General features: G+C 36.3%; 2 protein-coding genes across 3 annotated transcripts; one reads left to right on the top strand and one right to left on the bottom strand.

The window, feature by feature from the left end:
* Positions 1 to 11,082: 11,082 nt before the first annotated feature.
* LOC111409445 lies at positions 11,083 to 12,077 on the top strand. Its single transcript, XM_023039494.1, has 2 exons — positions 11,083 to 11,484; positions 11,526 to 12,077. The coding sequence occupies exons 1-2, from the start codon at positions 11,083 to 11,085 to the stop codon at positions 12,075 to 12,077; spliced, it is 954 nt and encodes a 317-aa protein (XP_022895262.1).
* Positions 12,078 to 12,442: 365 nt separating this feature from the next.
* On the bottom strand, positions 12,443 to 15,499 carry LOC111408950 (tubby-like F-box protein 5). 2 transcript variants are annotated; one of them, XM_023038804.1, is made up of 5 exons: positions 14,992 to 15,499; positions 14,146 to 14,595; positions 13,972 to 14,059; positions 13,398 to 13,521; positions 12,443 to 13,318 (listed from the first exon to the last, which is right to left on the bottom strand). In XM_023038804.1, exons 2-5 carry the CDS (start codon positions 14,536 to 14,538, stop codon positions 12,652 to 12,654), a joined length of 1,272 nt encoding a protein of 423 aa, XP_022894572.1. In that variant the 5' UTR covers positions 14,539 to 14,595; positions 14,992 to 15,499; the 3' UTR covers positions 12,443 to 12,651. The 2 variants fall into 2 exon arrangements, with proteins under 2 accessions (XP_022894572.1, XP_022894571.1); XM_023038803.1 differs by having other exon boundaries at positions 13,398 to 13,530; positions 14,992 to 15,498.
* Between the last annotated feature and the right edge of the window lie 5,361 nt (positions 15,500 to 20,860).

Consider the following 20,860-nt stretch of genomic DNA (forward strand, 5'->3'; position numbering starts at 1 on the left):
TGGCTGACGCTCCCATTGCCCATGCTGTGACATTAGAACAACCTGCAGATGATGGGGGACCAAGTACTTCTTTCAACCAAGACCTTTACCAACAGTTCTTAGCATTTACTAAAGCTCAACAAATCCCATCCTCCAAAACACATAATCCATCAGCTGCCACCATCACTACAGGTATCCCTCTTTGTACCACAGCCTCTGCCACACCAAAAACCATTTCTTGGATAATAGATACTGGTCCAACAGATCATATGATCTATTCACCAATCTTTTTTACTTCCATTGATTCAACCTCAACTACCAACGTACATTTACCAAATGGTACTTATGTTCCAGTTAGCCACATTAGGAAAGTCCAAGTTTCTGACAACTTAACACTTGATAATGTCCTATGTGTACCCTCATTTTCATTCAATCTTATATCGGTTTCCAAACTAACAAAATTTTCTAATGTTTCTGTGATATTTTTCGCATCTCACTGTTTTGTACAGGATCTGTCCACCATGAAGATGACTGGTTTAGCTAAGAAAAAGGAGGGCCTATATCAACTACTAATTGTCCATGATCAATCTCCTGCATATCACCTTACCACTCCATCAGTCAATGCTTCTCAACATTCCAACCATAGCTTATGGCATTTCAGACTTGGGCATATATCCTATACAAGAATGTCTAAAATTCCGTACATTACTTTTCAAATACCTTGTAACAATTTAGATATATGTGAAATTTGTCCTCTAGCAAAACAAAAGAAGTTACCGTTCCCTATCAACTACTCAAACTCGAATAAAATTTTTGACTTAGTTCATTGTGATATTTGGGGTCTATTTGGTGTACAATCCTTTAATGGTTAGAGATTTTTTTCTCACAATGGTTGATGATTATTCTTGATGTACTTGGGTATTCATGATGCAAGCTAAATCTGAAACTCGTGGTCATATCAAACACTTCTATCACATGGCCCTTTACCCACTTTAATACCAAAAGAAAGTCTATTAGATCAGATAATGGTGCTAAATTTATTATGCCAGACTTTTATCATGCTCATGGAATCTCCCACCAAAGAAGTTGTGTGGAATCACCCCAACGAAATGGAGTGGTGGAATAAAAGCACCAATTTATTCTACAAGTGGCTAGAGCACTCCTTTTTCAATCAAATGTACCCCTCATATTTTGGAGTGAATGCGTACTTACAGCTGTCCAACTCATAAATCGCATTCCTTCACCCATTCTTGGCAACAAAACCCCTTATGAACTGCTCTTCCAAAAACCACCAGAATATGACCATCTCAAAGCCTTTGGTTGCCTTTGCTTTGCATCCACACTCAATATTCACAGAACCAAATTTTCCCTCAAGCATCCAAATGTATATTCCTTGGATACCCTCTTGGATACAAGGGTTACAAAGTTTATGATTTACAAAGTCATAAAGTCTTTATTAGTAGGAATGTAATTTTTCATGAAACTACATTCCCCTACAAAGAGGCTTCTTCCCATCACTCACCTACAAATTCACTCATCTTCCCTATACCTGAGCCTATCTTCGATTCCACACTAGTCCCCAACATCATTTCTACTCCACATAGCTCAGAACCAACATCTGTTGATACAATTCCTAATCAGGTCTCTCAACCTTCATTGACAGAACAACAGCAAGATCTAAGTCTCAGTCCTTCTTTACACTGTCCCACGTCATCATACACTATTTTACCTATTTCTCCACCTCAGATTGCTCCTAGACAATCTACTAGACCCAGGCATTTACCTTCTTACCTGAATGATTATCAATGTGATCTACCATCTTCCCTCGCTGCAATCCAGTCATCTGTAATGTTGGCCAGACCGCGTGCATCAGGTAAACCTTATTCCTTGTCTCATTTCATTTCAACTACTCGATTAGCTCCCAACCACAAAGCTTTTACCACAGCAATTTCTAATGTTTTTGAACCCAAGTTTTATGGCCAAGCTGTAAAATATCCACACTGGCAGGAAGCCATGCACACAGAAATCAAAGCCCTTGAAAAGAATAACACTTGGACCCTCATGCATCTGCCACGTGACAAACATTCCATTGGGTGCAAATGGGTTTATAAGATTAAATTTAAAGCTGATGGCACTGTTGAAAGATATAAAGCGCGGCTGGTTGCTAAGGGATATACCCAACGTGAAGGACTTGATTGTTTTGACACATGTTCTCATGTGGTCAAATTAACTTCTATTCGGGTTCTTTTGGCTGTTGCATCTATAAATCATTGGCACTTGCACCAGTTAGATGTCAACAATTCATTTTTGCATGGTGACTTACATGAGGAAGTCTATATGAAGCTGCCCCAAGGATATCCTACTCATGATTCTTCCCTGAGCTTATATGGGCTCAAACAAGCATCTCAATAATGGTTTGCAAAACTTCACACCAGCCTTATTGCTTATGGATTCCATCAGTCCAAATCAGATTTTTCTTTATTCCTTCAAAATACTGTCAATTCATTCACGGTCCTTTTGGTTTATGTTGATGATGTTCTTCTTACTGGCAACAATCTTGATGAAATTCAGATTTTGAAAAAGTTTTTGGATGATCAATTCACAATCAAAGATTTGGGAGAGGCAAAGTACATCCTTGGATTGGAGATTGCTAGATCTCAGAGGGGGATTAGCATCAGTCAAAGAAAATATGACCTGGATATCTTAGAAGACTCTAGTTTTTCTGGATGCAAACCAGTTGCCTTCCCAATGGACTCTACTTTCAAACTCAAATCAGAAGACTGTAATATTCTATCTGATCCCTCAACTTATAGAAGACTTATTGGCAGAATGATCTATCTCACCATTACGAGACCCGACTTGGCCTACTCGGTCCAGGTCCTCAGTTAATTCATGTCTAAACTTGCTCAGCCCCATTTAGATGCAGCTCACAGGGTTCTTAGGCACATCAAGGCTACCCCTGGTCAAGGCCTATTCTTTCCTGCAAATTCAGAGTTACACCTCAAAGCATACAGTGATAGTGATTGGGCCGGTTGCCTTGTTACTAGGCGAAGTGTTATTGGTTTTGCTATCTTCCTTGGTGAGTCTCTAATTTCCTGGAAATCCAAGAAACAACCTACAGTTAGTAGATCCTTTGCTGAAGCCGAATATTGGCAATTAGCTTCCACAACATGTGAAATCCAGTGGCTTGTTTATCTTTTGAAAGACTTGGCTGTACATCATCCTCAATCTGCTCTCTTGTACACTGATAGCAAATTTCACTTTCTATTGCCAATAATCCTGTTCAGCACGAGAAAACGAAGCATATTCAGATAGATTGTCACCTTGTTCGAGAAAAACTTCAATCCAGCTTAGTTAAAATCATTCACGTTCCTTCACAACATCAGCTGGCAGACATATTAACTAAACCCCTTGGTTCTGCCTTGTTTCACAGAAATCTGTCCAAGATGGGCATCTTAAATATCCATGCCCCTCTTGAGGAGGGATCTTACGACACAGATTCAGATGAACCCACGTTAGCCTCCACAGCAGGATCCAATTCAGCTGCTTCTTTACCCACTTGATAACGGTAGAATTAGTTATGTTAGCATGGTAGTTAGGATTCTTTCAGTTAGATAGTTGGACAGAATATTGAGAAGTTAATGCTGTTAAACACAGCTGTAATGATGTATTTTTCTCCCTTTATATACCTAACAAATGTATTCATTCTTCAAGAATGCATGAGAGCTCAATTCATTTTCTCTGTTCTGGCTTCTTAATGCAGCTATGATTTTAGCTCATGAATTTTACAAGTACTTCTGCTACTGTTGTATTCGTCAACCCCTTGTCCGACGTTGTGTGAGAGAATTTGCCACTATTATTCCGTTAGTCTGTGTTTAGCATTATGAGATTGGATGTGATATGTTCATATAGCGATAAAACCTTTTTCAGCTCAGTTTTGGTCCTCGTATCTAAACCCGCGAGATGTTTGAGGTGTAGAGATTCATGACAAGATCTGACTGCTCACATGAGACCTTGCATTGTTAATCTTGTAAATAAAGAAAACATACATGAATTAAAGAAGATGTATGTTAGTGAAACAGTTAAAATAATTGCAAAAAAATGTCTCTTTTATTCTCAAACGTAATTCTAATGATTGAACAACGAAGAAAATCAAATCCCGACACGTTATTACCCTTGATGTGGGCTCCAGATAATATGAAACTCTCAGGAATTGTGAAATTACAATGATTTTATGCCAAGCTTTCTGATTCTTATGAGTAAGTAATGTCGTTTGATGAGTATTGTTACAAAGACATGTGCATGAACTTGGAATGAAGCTCAGTCAGCATGATACATGAATGACATATCCCTATTAATGGAAAATCCGAAGAGTAAGAGAGAATCTTTTCCCTTAATTCTTAATTGCTTGCTTGTTGGTAAATCTCTGTGTTCTTTTCTTGAATCGACAGTAGGTAGGTTAATGGAATATTTGGACAAAACCTGATAAAATTCTGTTCTTTCCCTTTCTATCAAGGTGTCAAGTGGAAGAAATCGACAATCTAGGATGTTTAGTGTTATGGGCCTAATTATAGGGTAATTATAAATCCCTAATTTATATAGTTTTAATATAGATCTCTAACATCGTGTGTGTGTGTGTGTATCGTCTCCTTTCTATGAGAATAAGAGAAAATATATTTTTCCTTCTTAAATTATTACATGGTATCAGAGCTTGGTGTCTATTGGCTTTGATTTTTCTCCCCTTCAAGCTTCTTCTTTTTGGTCACCGGCAGTGTGTGACTGTAATTTCCGCTTGGACCGCGGGTTTTGGAGCACGGCATAAGTTCTTCGGCCTCCTGCATTTCTTGTCATGGAGCGTAGAGAAATCTTGTAGGTGCAGGCGAATTTTGTTGCAAAATCTGGTCGGAGGAACCAATATTCTACTCGGCCATTCGTCTTCTTGGGCTGCCAATGATCGTTGGAAAAATTTCTAGGTTCCTTCAGTCGGGGATTGCGCTCTGGAGATCATCAATCAATTTCGGTATAGTGGACTGTTGATTGAAGATTCAGGTGTATTGATTTTAGATAGGTAGCACTGGACAACATGTATTATTGGGTTTTCAGTTATTAGGCTTGGACTGAATTGAACGCCTTTTAATTCATTTGTTGTTGGATCAATTTTTTTGGGCTTTGAATTTACTTCTAGTTGGACTGAGAACATATAACCTTCAGATTGGATTGTGTTTGGTTTTAGGCCTGTTATTTTGGGTCTTGAATTATTTTGGGCTGTTATTTGTTGGACTTTACTTTGATATTTGGAGCTTGCATTTTATTCCTATGGTTGAGCAAAAGAATTTAGCTATAACTGATGTCATTCCAGTGATGTCCAAAATCACGAAGCATAAGTTGGTTGGTCCGAATTATTTACATTGGTGTAAGACAATTAGGATTTATTTGTGAAGTATTTCTATGGACAATCATCTTACTGAATATCCACCAAAGGATAATAATCATACATGGCTACGAGATGATGCCCGATTATTCTCACAAATCCACAATTCCATTGACACTGAGATGATCAGTCTGATTAACCATTGTGAGTATGTTAAGGAATTGATGGAATATTTGGAGTTTCTATAATCTAGGAAAGGGAATATGTCGTGTATTTATGAAGTTTGTAAGGGTATTTACCATGTTGAACAACAAGATTAGTCTATTCAGGCTTAATTTATGAATTTCAAAAAGATCTATGAAGAGTTGAATATTTTGCTACCTTTTAGTCCGAATGTGAAAGTTCAACAAGCTCAGCGGGAGCAAATGGCTGTGATGAGTTTTCTAGCTTGTCTTAGTTCTCAATTCGAAACTGCTAAATTCCAGATTCTTTCCAGTGTCGAGATTTCATCGCTGCAAGAAACCTTTACCAGAGTACTTCACACAGATACTAGTGCTCCTGTTGCTTCACCTACTCAGCCCTCTAGTGCTCTCATCAGTCGCAATAGTAGAGGTAATACAAGAGGTAGGGTTGCAGGTAGTTGGGTCAATCGAAGTCAGAATGAAAAGGGAGTTGTATGCTACTGCTGTCATGAGCCGGGTCATACCAAATACTCGTGCCAAAAATTGCAAAATAAATCTCACAAGTCTCACTTGGCCCATGTTGCAGCTACTACTACTATACCTATCTTGGCCTCTGGGGAGACCATTACAGTTTTTGCAGATGAATTTGCTAAATTCACTCAGTACTAAGAAGCATTGAGGAATTCATCTCATCCTATCTCTAACATTGCTAAGACAGGTAAACCTAATACATGTCTTCTCTCATCTTCTTCAAAACGGGTCATTGATTCTGGTGCCACAAATAATATCACAGGTAATCCTAGTTTCTTCTCCACTTTTCTGTCGCATACATCTCCTTCCAATGTTACTTTAGCTGATGGTTCTACTTCTTCTTTTCACGGTTCTAGCACTATTAATCCAACTCCATTAATTTCTTTATCGTCTGTCTTAAATTTACCACAATTTTCTTTTAATTTAATATCTGTGAGCAAGCTTACTCGAACTTTCAATTGTTGTGTCTCATTTTTTCTTGATCATTGTCTTTTTCAGGATCTTATGACGAAGGAGATTATTGGTAAAGGACATGAATCAAGCGGTCTCTATATTTTGGATACCCAGATGCCCAAGTCTATAGTGTGTTCAGACGTCTTGACTCCTTTTGAAGCACATTGTCAATTGGGACATCCATCTTTATCGTTGTTGAAGAAATTATATCCTCAATTTCAAAGTGTGTCGTCTTTAGATTGTGAATCGTGTCAATTTGCAAAACATCATCGTTTGTCATCAGTTCCTCGAGTCAATAAAAGAGCTAGTTTTCCATTTGAATTAGTTCATTCAGATGTTTAGGGTCCTTGTCCTGTCGTGTCCAAAACTGGATTTCGGTATTCCGTTACCTTTGTTGATGATTTTTCTTGTGTGACTTGACTTTATTTAATGAAGAATTACACTGAATTATTTTCTAATTTTAGTGCCTTTTGTGCTGAAATTAGAACTCAATTTAATGTTTTTGTACAAACATTGAGAAGTGATAATGCCAAAGAATATTTTTCCAATTCTTTTCAAACTTACATGCTTCAAAATGGCATTCTTCATCAATCCTCATGTGTTAACATCCCTCTCAGAATGGTGTGGCTGAAAGAAAAAATAGACATCTTCTTGAAACAACCAGGGCACTCCTGTTCCAAATGCATGTCCCTAAACAATTTTAGGCTAATGCAGTATCCACAACTTGTTTCTTAATTAATTGAATGCCCTCATCTGTTCTTCATGGTACAACTCCTTACAGTGTCCTTTTCCCTACTAAACCCCTGTTTCCTATTGAACCTAGGATATTTGGTAATACACGTTATGCTCGGGATGTTCGGCCCCATGTAACTAAATTAGATCCCAAATCCTTAAAATATATTTTTCTGGGTTACTCTCGTCTACAAAAAGGATATCGTTGCTACTGTCTGAGTCTTAACAAATATCTTGTATCAGTTGATGTTACTTTTATGGAACATATTCCTTTTTTTCCTACTTCTTTCGGTAAGGGAGAGGAGGATGATCTATTGGTTTATCATGTCACTTACCAATCAAATACTAATATCCCACACGACTGCCACATTCGCCAAGTGTATTCCAGACGATGAGACACTCTTGATGTATGTTCAGCACCTGTCTCTTCTTCGGCATCGGATCTAGTGTCTAGTGATCTTAATCTCCCTATTGCCCTCCGCAAAGGTAAACATCAGTACACTTATCCTATTTCATCTTTTATATCTTATGATCACTTGTCTTTGTCTTCTTGTTCTTTTGTTGCTTCCCTTGATTCTGTGACTCTTCCGAAAACTGTTCATGAAGCCTTATCAAATCATGGTTGGCATGAAGTTATGATCGAGGAGATGAATGCTTTGGATGCTAATGGTACTTGGGATTTAGTGGATTTACCTGCAGGAAAAAAGGCCATTGGATGTAAATGGGTATTTGCAGTTAAAGTCAATCCTGATGGATCGGTGGCTAGACTTAAGGCCCATCTTGTTGCTAAAGCTATGCTCAGACTTATGGTGTGGACTATTCTGACACTTTCTCTCCAGTCGCTAAGTTAACGTATGTTCGCTTATTCATTTCTATGGCGGCCGCTCATGATTGGTCTTTACATCAGTTGGACATCAAAAATGCCTTCTTATATGGCAATCTCCATGAAGAAGTTTATATGGAGCAACCCCATGGGTTCGTTACTTCGAGGGAGTATGGAAAAGTGTGTCATCGTCGAAAATCCTTATATGGTTTGAAACAAAGTCCATGTGCTTGGTTTGGAAAATTTAGTCAGGGAATGGAAAAGTTTGGAATACAAAAAAGCAAGTCTGACCACTCAGTCTTCTACAAACAGTCTGAATTCGACATTATTCTTCTTGTTGTGTATGTTGATGATATTATTATTACTGACGATGATAATATGGGAATTTCATCTCTGAAGTCATTTTTTCATGCCCAATTTCATACAAAGGATTTAGGAGTGTTGAAGTATTTCTTGGGAATTGAAGTGACAAGAAACAAAAAAGACATTTTGTTATCTCAGAGAAAATATATACTTGACTTGTTAATTGAAACAAGAAAGTTGGGAGCTAAGCCAAGCAGTGCTCCAATGCTCCCCCAATTTGCAACTTACCAAAGATAGTAATTTATTTGAAGATCCTGAGATGTATAGAAGATTGGTTGGAAAATTGAACTACCTTACAGTAACTCGTCCTGATATTGTGTATTCTGTCAGTATTGTAAGTCAATTCATGTCTTCCCCAACAGTTCACCATTGGATAGCTTTAGAATAGATCCTATGTTATTTAAAGGGAGCTCCTGGACATGAAATACTGTACAGAAATTATGGACATATCCACATCGAATGCTTCTCAAATGCAGATTGGGTAGGTTCTAAGATTGACCGAAGATCTACTACTGGCTACTGTGTTTTTGTTGGAGAAAATTTAGTCTCATGGAAAAGTAAGAAGCAAAATATTATGTCTCGATCTAGTGCTGAATCAGAATATAGAGTTATGACACAATCTATGTGTGAGATAATATGGATATATCAGCTCTTAACTAAAATTGGCCTTAAGGCTTCAATACCAGCAAAGTTGTGGTGTAACAATCAAGCTGCTCTTCATATTGAGCTAACTAAGCACATTGAGATCGACTGTCATTTCGTTTGTGAGAATGTGCAGCAAAATTTAATATCTACAGTATATGTGAAGATTGGAGAACAACTAGGAGACATTTTCACAAAGGTTCTAAATGGGATCCGAGTGGATTATATTTGTAACAAGTTGGGCATGATTAATATCTATGCTCCAACTTGAAGGGGAGTGTTATGGGCCTAATTATAGGGTAGTTATAAATCCCTAATTTATATAATTTCCTAATATAGATCTCTAACATTGTATATATATATATATATATATATATTTCTTCATTCTTCTCCTTTCCATGTGAATAAGAGAAAAATTATTTTCCTTCTTAAATTATTATAGTTTGTAATTACTGCAACACCCTAGAATTGTGTTATGGAGTAAAAAAAAAGAATCAAGTTTCAATAAATGGCAATAAATCTGATGGAAATTCTAAAATTTGAGGAATGAAAAGATGATAAACCTCTTACAGAGGAAAATTGATCTAAAGAATCCTTTTGTGTTTGTCAAGGAAATTTGATTTTCTGAAGAAACAAGGGAGAAAGAAGTGGAACCAACAAGGAATCATTCTATGAAGTGACTTGAAGGAATGAATTTTCCAAGGTATCAAGTAAAAAACTTTACAAGATCTCTTGGAGTTCTCTGATATATATCAAGCAATCTTTTAGAACAAACTAAACAACTTTAACTCTTTGTTTGTTACATTTTTCTCATTGAACATTCATAGGGGACCGGAGGTCTGCAATTTCCTTTCGATTTTGGCACCCAGCTTCCCGTTGTATACTAGCAACTCCAACAACTGCAATCCAAACACAACCACCCACTTTCCTCCGCAGCTCCTCCTGCAGCTGAAAGAAGTTCGGGTAGCCAGACAACCACCCCTACCCGCATACCTCTATCTAAGGTAGAAACTCAATCGTCTGAAGATGCAAGCAACCCAATTCCCACGACTCCATCTATGGCAGAAACTCAGTTGGCTCCATCTACAGTTGAATCTCAATCAGCTCGCTGGACCACTACCATTACCCCATTGCAACAACTCTCCCTACTGCTGAAACTCAGACGGCTGAGAAAGCAATATACCATACCACTAATATAATTTCCACAATTTACCGATCAAAAAAAAAAAAACACAATTTCCACAACCCTAACTACTGCCGAAACTGAAGCAAATGGCAGAAAACCAACCCTACCACCAACACCGTCTCCACAACTCCACCGACTGCTGAAACTCAAATAGCTGGGCAGGCCACCAGCCCCTCCTCTACCACTAACACCCTCACCACTTCACTCATGGATGAAACCCAAACTCATACACCTAACCGATCAAGCACAAACACAACCCCTGCCACCACGGTGCCATCTTCAAGTGAAGCTCAGATGGCTAACCAGCCTACTGCTACATCAATTGGCCCTACAATAGAGTCCCAAACCTCGTCACCATCTCGTGCAACCGTTCAACCTGGTGTCACGGCATCACCCTATAATGCAACAACAAAATCACGATCACCTCCTCAACCTTCATCTCTATCTCGTGTAGCGCCTAAATCACAAGTCATGTCCTCGTCTCCATCCCGCATGGGTTCTCTGAACTCCCCTTGACAAACCAAAGCACATCCCAACGTCGTTCTCCCTCCCGTCTAACCTCACGCTTCCCAAAGCAGACATCTTTACCATCTATCAAGGGCTTTAGCCTACTTCCACATCAAAGATATTAAAGCACACAACTAAAGAGATCTTCCATCCTTTTTCCAATTCTCATGAAGCCCCAAATACTGTTTCTAATGGAGAAGCACCGAAGCCATCAGCATCTCTAGAAATTTAGCCAAAGACAAAAGTTAAATCTGATACTGTTAATGACTCCCATAATCAAACTGCATCTGGAAGAAGCATCAAGCACAATGAGATGGAAGTAGAGCCTTCTAAATCATCAGAGATGGAAGCTGTTACAATATCAACCGTTCCCCAAGGTCATGACAAAGCTGAGGAAACACAAAAATTGGATTCTTCCAGCATCGATGGTAACAAAAAGCCACTCGTGGAATCAAATGCAAAACTTGAAGAAACTAAAGAAGTGTACGAGGTAATTCAAGAGACAAAAGGTGCAGTTAATGAAAAGAGAAACAACAAAGGCAGTGATTTTCTCATTGCAAATTCAGGATCAATAGCAAAAGGAGTAGAGGAGGCCAGCGTTACAAATGAGTCAGAGCAGATGCATGGAGAAACGCAAGGGGCCGTGGCAGAAAAGAGATACTACCAACCTCTCTCTTCAATGGAAAAACAACCAAAACAAGTTCTCAACAAGGGAGTAAAAACACAAGTATTCCAAATAAAAAATTATCTACTCAGTCAAGCCGAGAACAAGTGCCCTTGCACAAAGAGATTGGGGACGACATTTCGACATTTGTCAATCGAATGGCCATTGGAGACCCCAGAAATTCCCATAATGACAGACCAGTAAATATCATTACACTTGTAGGAGAAAACAGAGGAGCATCAATGAGGTTGGGATCAAATTCATCAAAAGGAAAAGGAGCGGTTCACATTCGCAGAGGCTACAAGATCAATCCTGATGAAAATCCTGAAGCAACCACTAATGGTGAGGGAAGTTGGATTGGTAACAAATCGGAATATGCAAAAGGAAAAGAAGATAAGCCGATAGAGACATATGTAAACAACAATGCGCAGGGAATCAATAACTCAATAGTGTTCAACAGTTCCATGACTGAAAGGGATCCCGGTGTCCATATTATCACTATTCGTGCTAAAAAGGAACCTATCAAGTCAACTGATAAAAAAAGGCCCCTAGAGATGCAAAAGGATGAATTTAACATGATCCCTTCTCAGAAACTTACCTATGAACCCACTGTCAGAAGAAGATGCCTTCAAGATCATTTTTGAAATCCAGCGACTCTGACGCCGAAAATCTTGAAAAGCATCAATGTCATGGTTGCCGTGTTTGGTGCAAGGAAAGGAGCAATCACAACACAGTAGATGTTCCCTAAACATACAAGTTACCATTGTGGCATGCCAAGAGATACTAAGTACAACCTCTAAGCATGTCAAGAAAAATATAATAATTAATAAGGATGATGAAACAATCAACTACATGCTTCTCACAGTATTTCAATAGAAATCACCTGAATAAGCCTTGATATGTGAATAGTTGATATCTATTACTCCATGTTCAATTCAACATCATTCAAACACAATTTATGGCAAATTATTTTATGGTAATAATCCATCTTCCCACTTGCCCAAACATAAGTCAAGAAACTCTTCTGCATCGTACATTTGATTCAAACTTCAAACTAGATCATTTGACTCTAGCCGTTACATTACCAGAAGCCTAATCTTTATACAAGTAATAAACCTTAAATGTTTCCTTTCAAAAATAAAAATAAAAATTTTACATGAAGATATCATTTGCATGGAGCCAAGCAAAATTACAGCCCATGATGGTAAGAAAAATTGGCTACTCACATGCTGGTTTCATGTCAAAGCTGCTTAAACAGATTGTGAAGGCCTGAAAGGCAGAAAGGGGGTAAAGATAGTCCATGGTAAATATGTCTTTCCCTATCTTCCCAAATTGCAAGATCACTTTCTCTTGTTCTGCAATGGGAACATTCTTTGACGCATCTACAGCAGCTACCAGCTGAAAGTTCTTGACAGAGGCCACTGTTACACGTCCTCTGAAGTTCAGGCACCAACACTGGAGCTGCTCATGCCATCTTGGAATTTTGTTTCTTAAAACAAGTGGATCTCTAGTGGTGCAGATGGATGCCGGTAACTTCACAGGACTAGCAAAAGTAGATTTTTGTTTTTTCTCTGTAGACTCTGTCAAGGGAGAGAACATTTCTTCAAGTCCATTACTAAATGTAGCAGGTGTAGGGGTGCTTCCACCTTCTTGAATTGCAGAGACAGGGATTGTGTGCATGTTGCATTGCATTCTTCTTGGCCCCCTGGTACGCAGAATATTGAGTTCATATGATATGGTGGCCACGTTATAATTGCAAACAGGTAGCCTCGGGGACACCTTCTTCATAGAGATTTTTTTACGTGACCAACCATGGGACTGGATAGCAGAGTTGGATGGAGGTTGACAATCATGAATGACAAACTTGGAGCCAAAAAAGTTTGACCTGATACAAATTTCTGGCTTGATAAAAAAGAAAGACAAATCTAATGGGAAAAAATATGAACAATATTTGAACAACATACCTTAGTTTTCCAACATAATTGTTACTGGTCTGAGAAAAATCATTTGCAGACAAGGATATCAAAAAATCTGTTTTTGTTGCCCTCCTGATCCTTTTTGCTGCCAGCAACAATTTGCTTGGGTCCCCTGCAAGTGCTGTAGTTGAGCTCAAACAATCAATATGACAGAACAAATAGTTGAAGATGTGAATTGAGAATATCCTTCATTAGGTAGCGAAGAGAAGATTACACTTTTGCGTATACGCCATAAACATTTGTACCACCATGAAATTTAACAGTTTGTAAATTACACATAATTTAGAAAACAAACCATTGGGCATGACACAGCTTCTTTGCTAATTAATGAATCTCAAAATCTATAGATAGATAGATCCAGAGAAGTCAAATAACAGGATAGTTTCAGTGGAAAAGAATTAACAACAAAATAAGCAGATCAACGCTTTGTTCATGAAGCTAGTCAAAGGTCTGAATATTAATTTTTGTGGTATGTAAATAGAGCCTGTCCTACCAATTGAATTCAATTATCATTCCAAACATGTAAAGTCAATGAAAACAAAGAGAGCACAAATTCATTTACCAGGGCTCAAGCCAAGATACAGTTGGTACATTGATGTCGCCCTTTCCCTTTTGATAAAGCATTGAATTGGGGAATCTCTTGGAGCCGGCTAAAACATATTTTCAAGATTCATAAGAAAAAAAATCAATCTGTCCAAGTAATCTCGTAATCAAAGGTATCACAAACCAAAATTACCTGCTTTAGTGACATGGGAAAAGTCAGTAACCCACATTCTTCAGGAGTCTTTACCACTTCCTTAGCAACTTCTCTCCATGACCTGCAAACCCCAGCACATGCAACCACAGCCCTCCGGGCTGGCCATGTGGTCTCGCTTTCCTCCACTCTACCGAAAATATCAAGAAGCAACTCGGAAGGCAAATCTGCCCACAGGCTTTCTTGTATCAATGCAGATTGAGATGACAATGATCCCTCAATAACAATGTATGATTTTGTATGACCTTCCTCACAATTTGACTCATATAGTTTCCTCGTATGACCTTGCTCACATTTTGACTCAGATAGTTTCTTTTTCTTGTTCTCTAAGCCATTCTTTCCTTTGAGCTCTCGAATAATGGATTTGAACGGCATTATCTTTGCTCAAACTCTCCTTAATTGAGAAAATTCAATAGAACTTGAGGTAACGTTCTGTAAGAATCAGGAAAGTGCCAAGACATGAATTTATATATTATCTTATGCTACCAAATACAAGAAGCAGTGATTGTAATTTATAAAAATAAATTATCATTAGAGTCAATCTAAAAATGGGTGTTCTTGCTTTCAACAGCGGAAAATTTAGATAGCAACAAAGGAACTCTTAACAGGTAATGCATTCATCAATTCTTGGCAAAAATCAAAGCTTTGACGTCCTAATTTTATTCGTAAAGATACTATGAAAAAAGAGCAGGGGCATAGTTTGGATCTAAATGGATGGCAAACATTCCCCATAATTAAAAAAAAATGTAGAAAAGAAGCCCAAAATCTGGTTTCTTTTTTTCCTGCAAGTAACAATGTCAGCCTTGAAATGAAGAGAAATCGCTATACCTATTGTCCAGTGCTTGGCGAGATCCAAAGCTTTTTCCCTATTATAATCCCTCTTCACGTTTAAATGTCCCCCCTACACAAGACACATACACACACCCATACACATGTATTGATCTGTAAATCTACACATGTATATATGTATGTATATGTCTCTAATTCAAAAGGGCTCCTATATCTCGGGTAAATAAAAGAGAAGAAAAACAAATTTATGTATCAGAGCGAAATCCCACCCGTGCATCCCACAAATAAACTTCGCAATTTGTTGTATATGTTCTTATTTATTCATAAAGAGAAGAAGATTCAAGAACACTAGAGGTTGGTGTTATTGGTGAATTTATAAACACGAGAACCGCCGATAACAACACCCAGCATCGCCACCGCCAATCACCACTTTCGAGAGAGCGATGGCCGCATGCGGTTCTTGGATCCCCAACTCCTTATTGTTTCCGTCTCGATTTTTGGAGAAGTGGCGTAGTATTTCAAAGTTTTTTTTTTTTTTTTTAATGCTATTTTCCCTTTCGTCCGTTAAATTAACGGTCGTCTTTATGTGTGTGTACACGTGGGCAGTAGACTATCTTGCTTTTTCCTTTCCTCTTTTCCATATCAAAAATTATGTTTGCACATAATTTGCTTGTACAGAATAAAAATAGAAAACTCACATATTGAAAAAAATAAAATCATCCACTCCATGTGCTGTGTGTAATCTGTACGTGTTCTGTCAAACCGATTTCTGTACGTATATTGTGGTTGTTTTCATATGAGGGGCGACGAAAATAATTACTACTTATTAGGCTTTATTTGATTTCTATTTTTTCAAAATATATTTTTCTCTCTTTTTTTAACCACATATTCTTCAATAAAATAATATTACATACAAATTCAAAACTTTTCAAAATGAATTTATTTATTTATTTATTTGCAAAAAAGGGCACCAAACAAGCTCTAAATTTGGACTGACTAGATAATAATTATTTCCCATTTTTGGAGAAAAAAATACAACTTAACAAAAATTAAAAGAGAAATTTATAACTTACTCGTGTAAATATAAATAAATTACATACAATTTTTATTTGAATAATTGATAAATGAGTCATTCAACATTCAATTAGTAAATAGATTTCTGAAATGATTCATTTTAAAATATTATTAAATCTACATAACTTGCTGTGATTACAAAAAAATGCAAAAGAAAACAAGAAATATCCTCTCCTCATCACTGTAGATGTTGTGTTTAGAGGACATCAAACGGAAGTTATTTGTTTATAATATTTATTTATTTATTTATTTATTTTTATTTTTTTTGGGTTTACCTGTAAACCTCAAGATCGAAATAGGCATAGTATTAGAGCATTAATAAACCCAATTACCTTAATGCGGATGTTTCCATGCTTTACTCCTCCACAATTCTTGGGGTAGAAGCTTTGAAGTTGGTACTTCTCAAGTAAAACACTTCACAAGGAAGGGTAGTGAAGAACTTTATTTCCCCATTTTCTTCAAGTAACCTACAAAACAATCACAATTATTTTGCGAAACAAATAAATGAGTCTTCTTGATATATAAATGGCTAAAACTCTAGTAAAATCCAATGACTTCCAAACTAGGAAATTTATGATTTGATTGAATACACAAGTTACTTGAAAAATCTTAGAATATATTATTGAAATTGCCCTTCACTTGTTTAATTTTGATGGCCTATTCGATTCAACAAAGTAAGAAAGTATTAAAGAAAAAAAAGTTTTAGATTTTATTGTCTATTCAAGCATGTCACTACAGCGCATACAAGACAAATTGTCGACCTCTGAATATAGTGAGATTCAATGCTTTCAGATCTCAACTCCTTGTTCATTCATGTGTTTGTTGTTTGCACATATGGATAGTCACGTTAGATTACAAAGATCATAGCTCCAACAAGGGTGCAACTATATGTGAACTTCGACGTTCAAGTCAGATTATAAAGTATATTGGGATGTGGGTGAGGCATAATGAACTTACAACGTGATGCTGATTTTAGCTTACACTCTTTGTGCCGCCTGTTTTAGATAACGTGATTTATACTGCAAATATAAGGTGTCAAATTTTGTAATATAATAATAAAGTTAGAATGTCGAACCCACGGAGATTGTAATTTAATTTTATACTAAGTCTTGTAATTATGTAGCTCTTATTTTATCTAGATGAATGAAATTCGGAATCAATGGTTTTAAATAAGTTAATATGATGAATGTGGTAACAAACTCAACAATTAATTGTAAGTTAGAAGAATAATCAAGATGAGAAAGCCTAGGATTGTGATTTCACCTAACTATCAAATATGATTCTCAATTATATAATTATTTATAATCAATTTTCCAAAGTTTATAAGCAAGAACTCAATTGTATCTATATTCCCTCTCTTGAATGCAGGCTAGAAATTAGTCCTAAATTTCAATACCAATATCTCTTTTCGAATTAAACCAGAAATTTATCAAGTTCATGGTTCTTTTATGAAGTTTCATAGATTCTACACTTTCTCTCGAAACCCATAAAATCTACATTTTGTTAATCTTATGATCGCGCCTAAATTCCTCTCTCTCGAGTGTGGAATTGACTAGTGTCTACTCATTCAATTAATGGTCAATTTAGTGAAAGCATTAAACCAAGATTTTCATTATTGATGGTTGCCATAAATATGAAATTGCGCTCTTTGATCGCAATACAAGATTCTCTTTGTGGCAAGTGAAGATGCAAACTGTACTCGCGCAGATGAATTTGGATAATGTGTTGCCGCAACTTAGACAACAAAAGAGAAACAATGGAAGGATCGAAAGGCACTTTTTCAAATCCATCTTCATCTATGTAACATCATTCTTCAGGACTTTATAAAGAGAAAACATCGGCTGCATTGTTGTTGAAATTGGAACAATTGTGCATGACTAAAAAGTCTAACAAGCAAATTGCATCTGAAACAAAAGTTGTATTCTCATAGCATGACAAAAGGCACGTCTTTAAAAAATCATCTAGCTATGTTCAAGGAGATCGTTGCCAACTTGAAGACTTTAGAGATAAAGTACGATGAAGAAGATTGGACATTGATCATTTTGTGTTCACTGCCAGCTTCATTTATTTCATTTGAAGACACAATCATGTATAGTCGTGATACTCTCACTATTGAAGATGCATATGAAGCCTTGTTTTCAAAAGAGAAAATGAAGCATCTGATCGGATCTGAGGCTAGAGATAGAGAATGCCTTGTTGTTCATGATGATTGAAGAAGGGGGTAAATCAAGGTCAAATTTCAATAATCAGGTTTGTTATTATTGCAAGAAGAAATCACACAATAAAAGTAATTGAGACAAGTTACAGAACAAAGATAATTTAACTGCAAATCATGGGAAGCAATTAAATACTTCAGATGATACCAACATAGTCGAGAACTATTTGAGTGATAGAGATGTTTTGACAATTTTCTGACATGGAATCCAAACTTGACGAAGAGTGAATTTTAGATACAACTCGTGCGCTTCATATGTGTCCCAATTGGATTTGTTTGAAATATACAAAAAGATGACACAAGGTGTTGTTATCATGGTTAACAATAAACCTTGCTAGGTAGCTGGTATTAGTAGAGTCAAAATAAAGTTGGTGGATGGAACATATAGAATACTTGATCACGTTCGACATATTCTAGACTTGAAAAAGAATCTTATTTTGTTGAGTACTCTTGATTCAAAATGGCACACATTCTCTGGAGATGATAGAGTCTTAAGGGTTTAGAATGGTGTTCGTGTTGTATTGAAGGGGAAAGGGGTTTCAGTTATACACCTTGCAACATTAGATGGAATTTGTAAAAAATGTCAACACGAATTTAGTACCATGGTGAAGATTCAGTTTGCTACTATACCTTTGGGATTTAATTCGGAGTCCATATTGAAGAATACTACTCAGTCGAGTTTAGAGAATATGGATAATTCCAATTTGTCATCATAATAATCAACTATTAGGAATAGACCCATTGGAAATGGGTGCGCAAATGCTGATTCGGTTGCACATGTTTTTAGCGTTTCTGAATATGTTGAGACCAGACATAGACCTTCTATGAAAGCATTGGGAGTTGATTCTACTACAAGGTGTGCTTCAACACTATTTGTTAATTTCTAATTCTTTATGAATTTTGGAGAATCCGATGTTTGGGTTCATGTATCATTGTTGGATACAATGCTTGTTGGATACCGTGAAAGAGGAAAAGTATTTTTGTGTTGAAAAAAAAGTTTGGTTCTTGTTGAAAAATTTAAATTTTTCATTGCATTTGAATTTATTTTTCCAGATGGAGAAATTTTGGAATTTCGTTTGTTGCATCGAAATTTGTGTCAAAGTGAAAATTGTTGGATATTTTAATCAAAATTAGGTTGGATTTTTTAGAAAATATGTTTTTCGTTTATTGCACGTGAATTTTTTATCTTATTTTCATCTTTGTAGTATAAGAACTAGACCCTTTTCACAAGTTTTATATTAATGAAATATAAAGTAATTGTATATGCGCAGTTATTGTATTTGTTCCTCCATATTAATCAATTGAATAAAATAGTCTATTCTTCTATCAATTAATTCTTTGCTTTTTATTTTGTTATTTGTTTGCAATCATATACTTCATATCGTGTCATATATAGTACCTCGATCCATTTTATTTCCCAATAGAATATGCTATCCTTGTTTACATTGGCGGACTACTCATGATCCTAGTGTGTCAATTGACCCACCAACTTCAAGATTTGTTTTTTTTATTTTTTTATTTTAGAGCCAAAAATCAGAATTGGGTAATAACTGTAGTTGGGCTTTTTTTTATTAGAATAGAGTTATAGTGATGACCGAATAATTAAGAGAGTAAAAGTTGAGATTATTTTGTTATTCGTGATATTTAATTTGAGAAATCTTTGGAAATTGTTATTCATCATATATGTTGGATTATTTGGAATTTTTTGAAAATTGTTATTTATCATACATAAGAAATTTGTGAATCTGTGATAGTGATCATTTGTATATGTTTTTGTAAAATACATAATTTTTTTAGTAACTTTTTAATAAGTTTGATTGTATCCTACTAACTTCAAATATCTACTTCCGCCAGGTGTTAGTTATTCATGAAGAATTGAAATGTGACATTCAGTCATTGACGAGACAATGATGTTTGGGAACCTAACAACATTATAATATCCGAACTTTAACTAGTTACCAAGTAGAAGAGTGAGCAAAAGATTAGGTAGGCATTTCAATTTATGTCTATGGTGAGGACCCGCCACACCTGGCATCATCCTTTTATCGGTTTTGTTATAAATTATTGCTGTTGGAAGCAATTGCCAATTTTGATGAATGGTCGACAATGACATAAACATGAAAGCTGGCGACTTAATTTACATGAATTTGAATAGCATCTTCTTCGACATTGATGAGGTTAATTAGCTGGAAATCCATGCCCATGCCCGAAATCTTATCCACTCAAAAAGTTTAGTTGTTTTTTGAACAATTTTTGAAACTTATCAAGAATCGTTTGAGATAACCATAGTTATTTAATTTTTAATAAATTTTAAGTTGGTTAATTGACTATTTTTTTTCTTGTATAGGTTCATTGCATTTTAATAATGTCGATATATCATGTTATAGGAAGTGACAAAGTTTTTAATAACTCATTGGCTTGCTATGATAATCGAGACTTGAAACGAATTAAGTAAAAAGAAGATGAATGCTAGTTGTCGAAGTAATACCTAAACTTATTATGCAGGTAAGGGACGTAGAAAGGGGGTAATCCTAAACTTTAGTCCAAGACAGCCAAGCCTATATGGTTTTTTAATATGTAGAAAATTATTTTTAAGGATTTTTTTTTTTTCTCTGTGTT

This window comes from Olea europaea, chromosome 14, assembly GCF_002742605.1.
Source record: "Olea europaea var. sylvestris chromosome 14, O_europaea_v1, whole genome shotgun sequence".
Classification (NCBI taxonomy): Eukaryota; Viridiplantae; Streptophyta; class Magnoliopsida; order Lamiales; family Oleaceae; genus Olea; species Olea europaea.

Coding starts and splice junctions, on each gene's coding strand:
- LOC111408950 (XM_023038803.1), bottom strand. CDS start 14,538: ATGCCGTTCAAATCCATTATTCGAGAGCTCAAAGGAAAGAATGGCTTA. Junction 13,531..13,971: donor GTATCTTGGCTTGAGCCCTG/GTAAATGAATTT, acceptor GCTCAACTACAG/CACTTGCAGGGGACCCAAGC. Junction 13,319..13,397: donor AATTATGTTGGAAAACTAAG/GTATGTTGTTCA, acceptor AATTTGTATCAG/GTCAAACTTTTTTGGCTCCA.
- LOC111409445 (XM_023039494.1), top strand. CDS start 11,083: ATGGAAGTAGAGCCTTCTAAATCATCAGAGATGGAAGCTGTTACAATA. Junction 11,485..11,525: donor AACAAGTTCTCAACAAGGGA/GTAAAAACACAA, acceptor TTATCTACTCAG/TCAAGCCGAGAACAAGTGCC.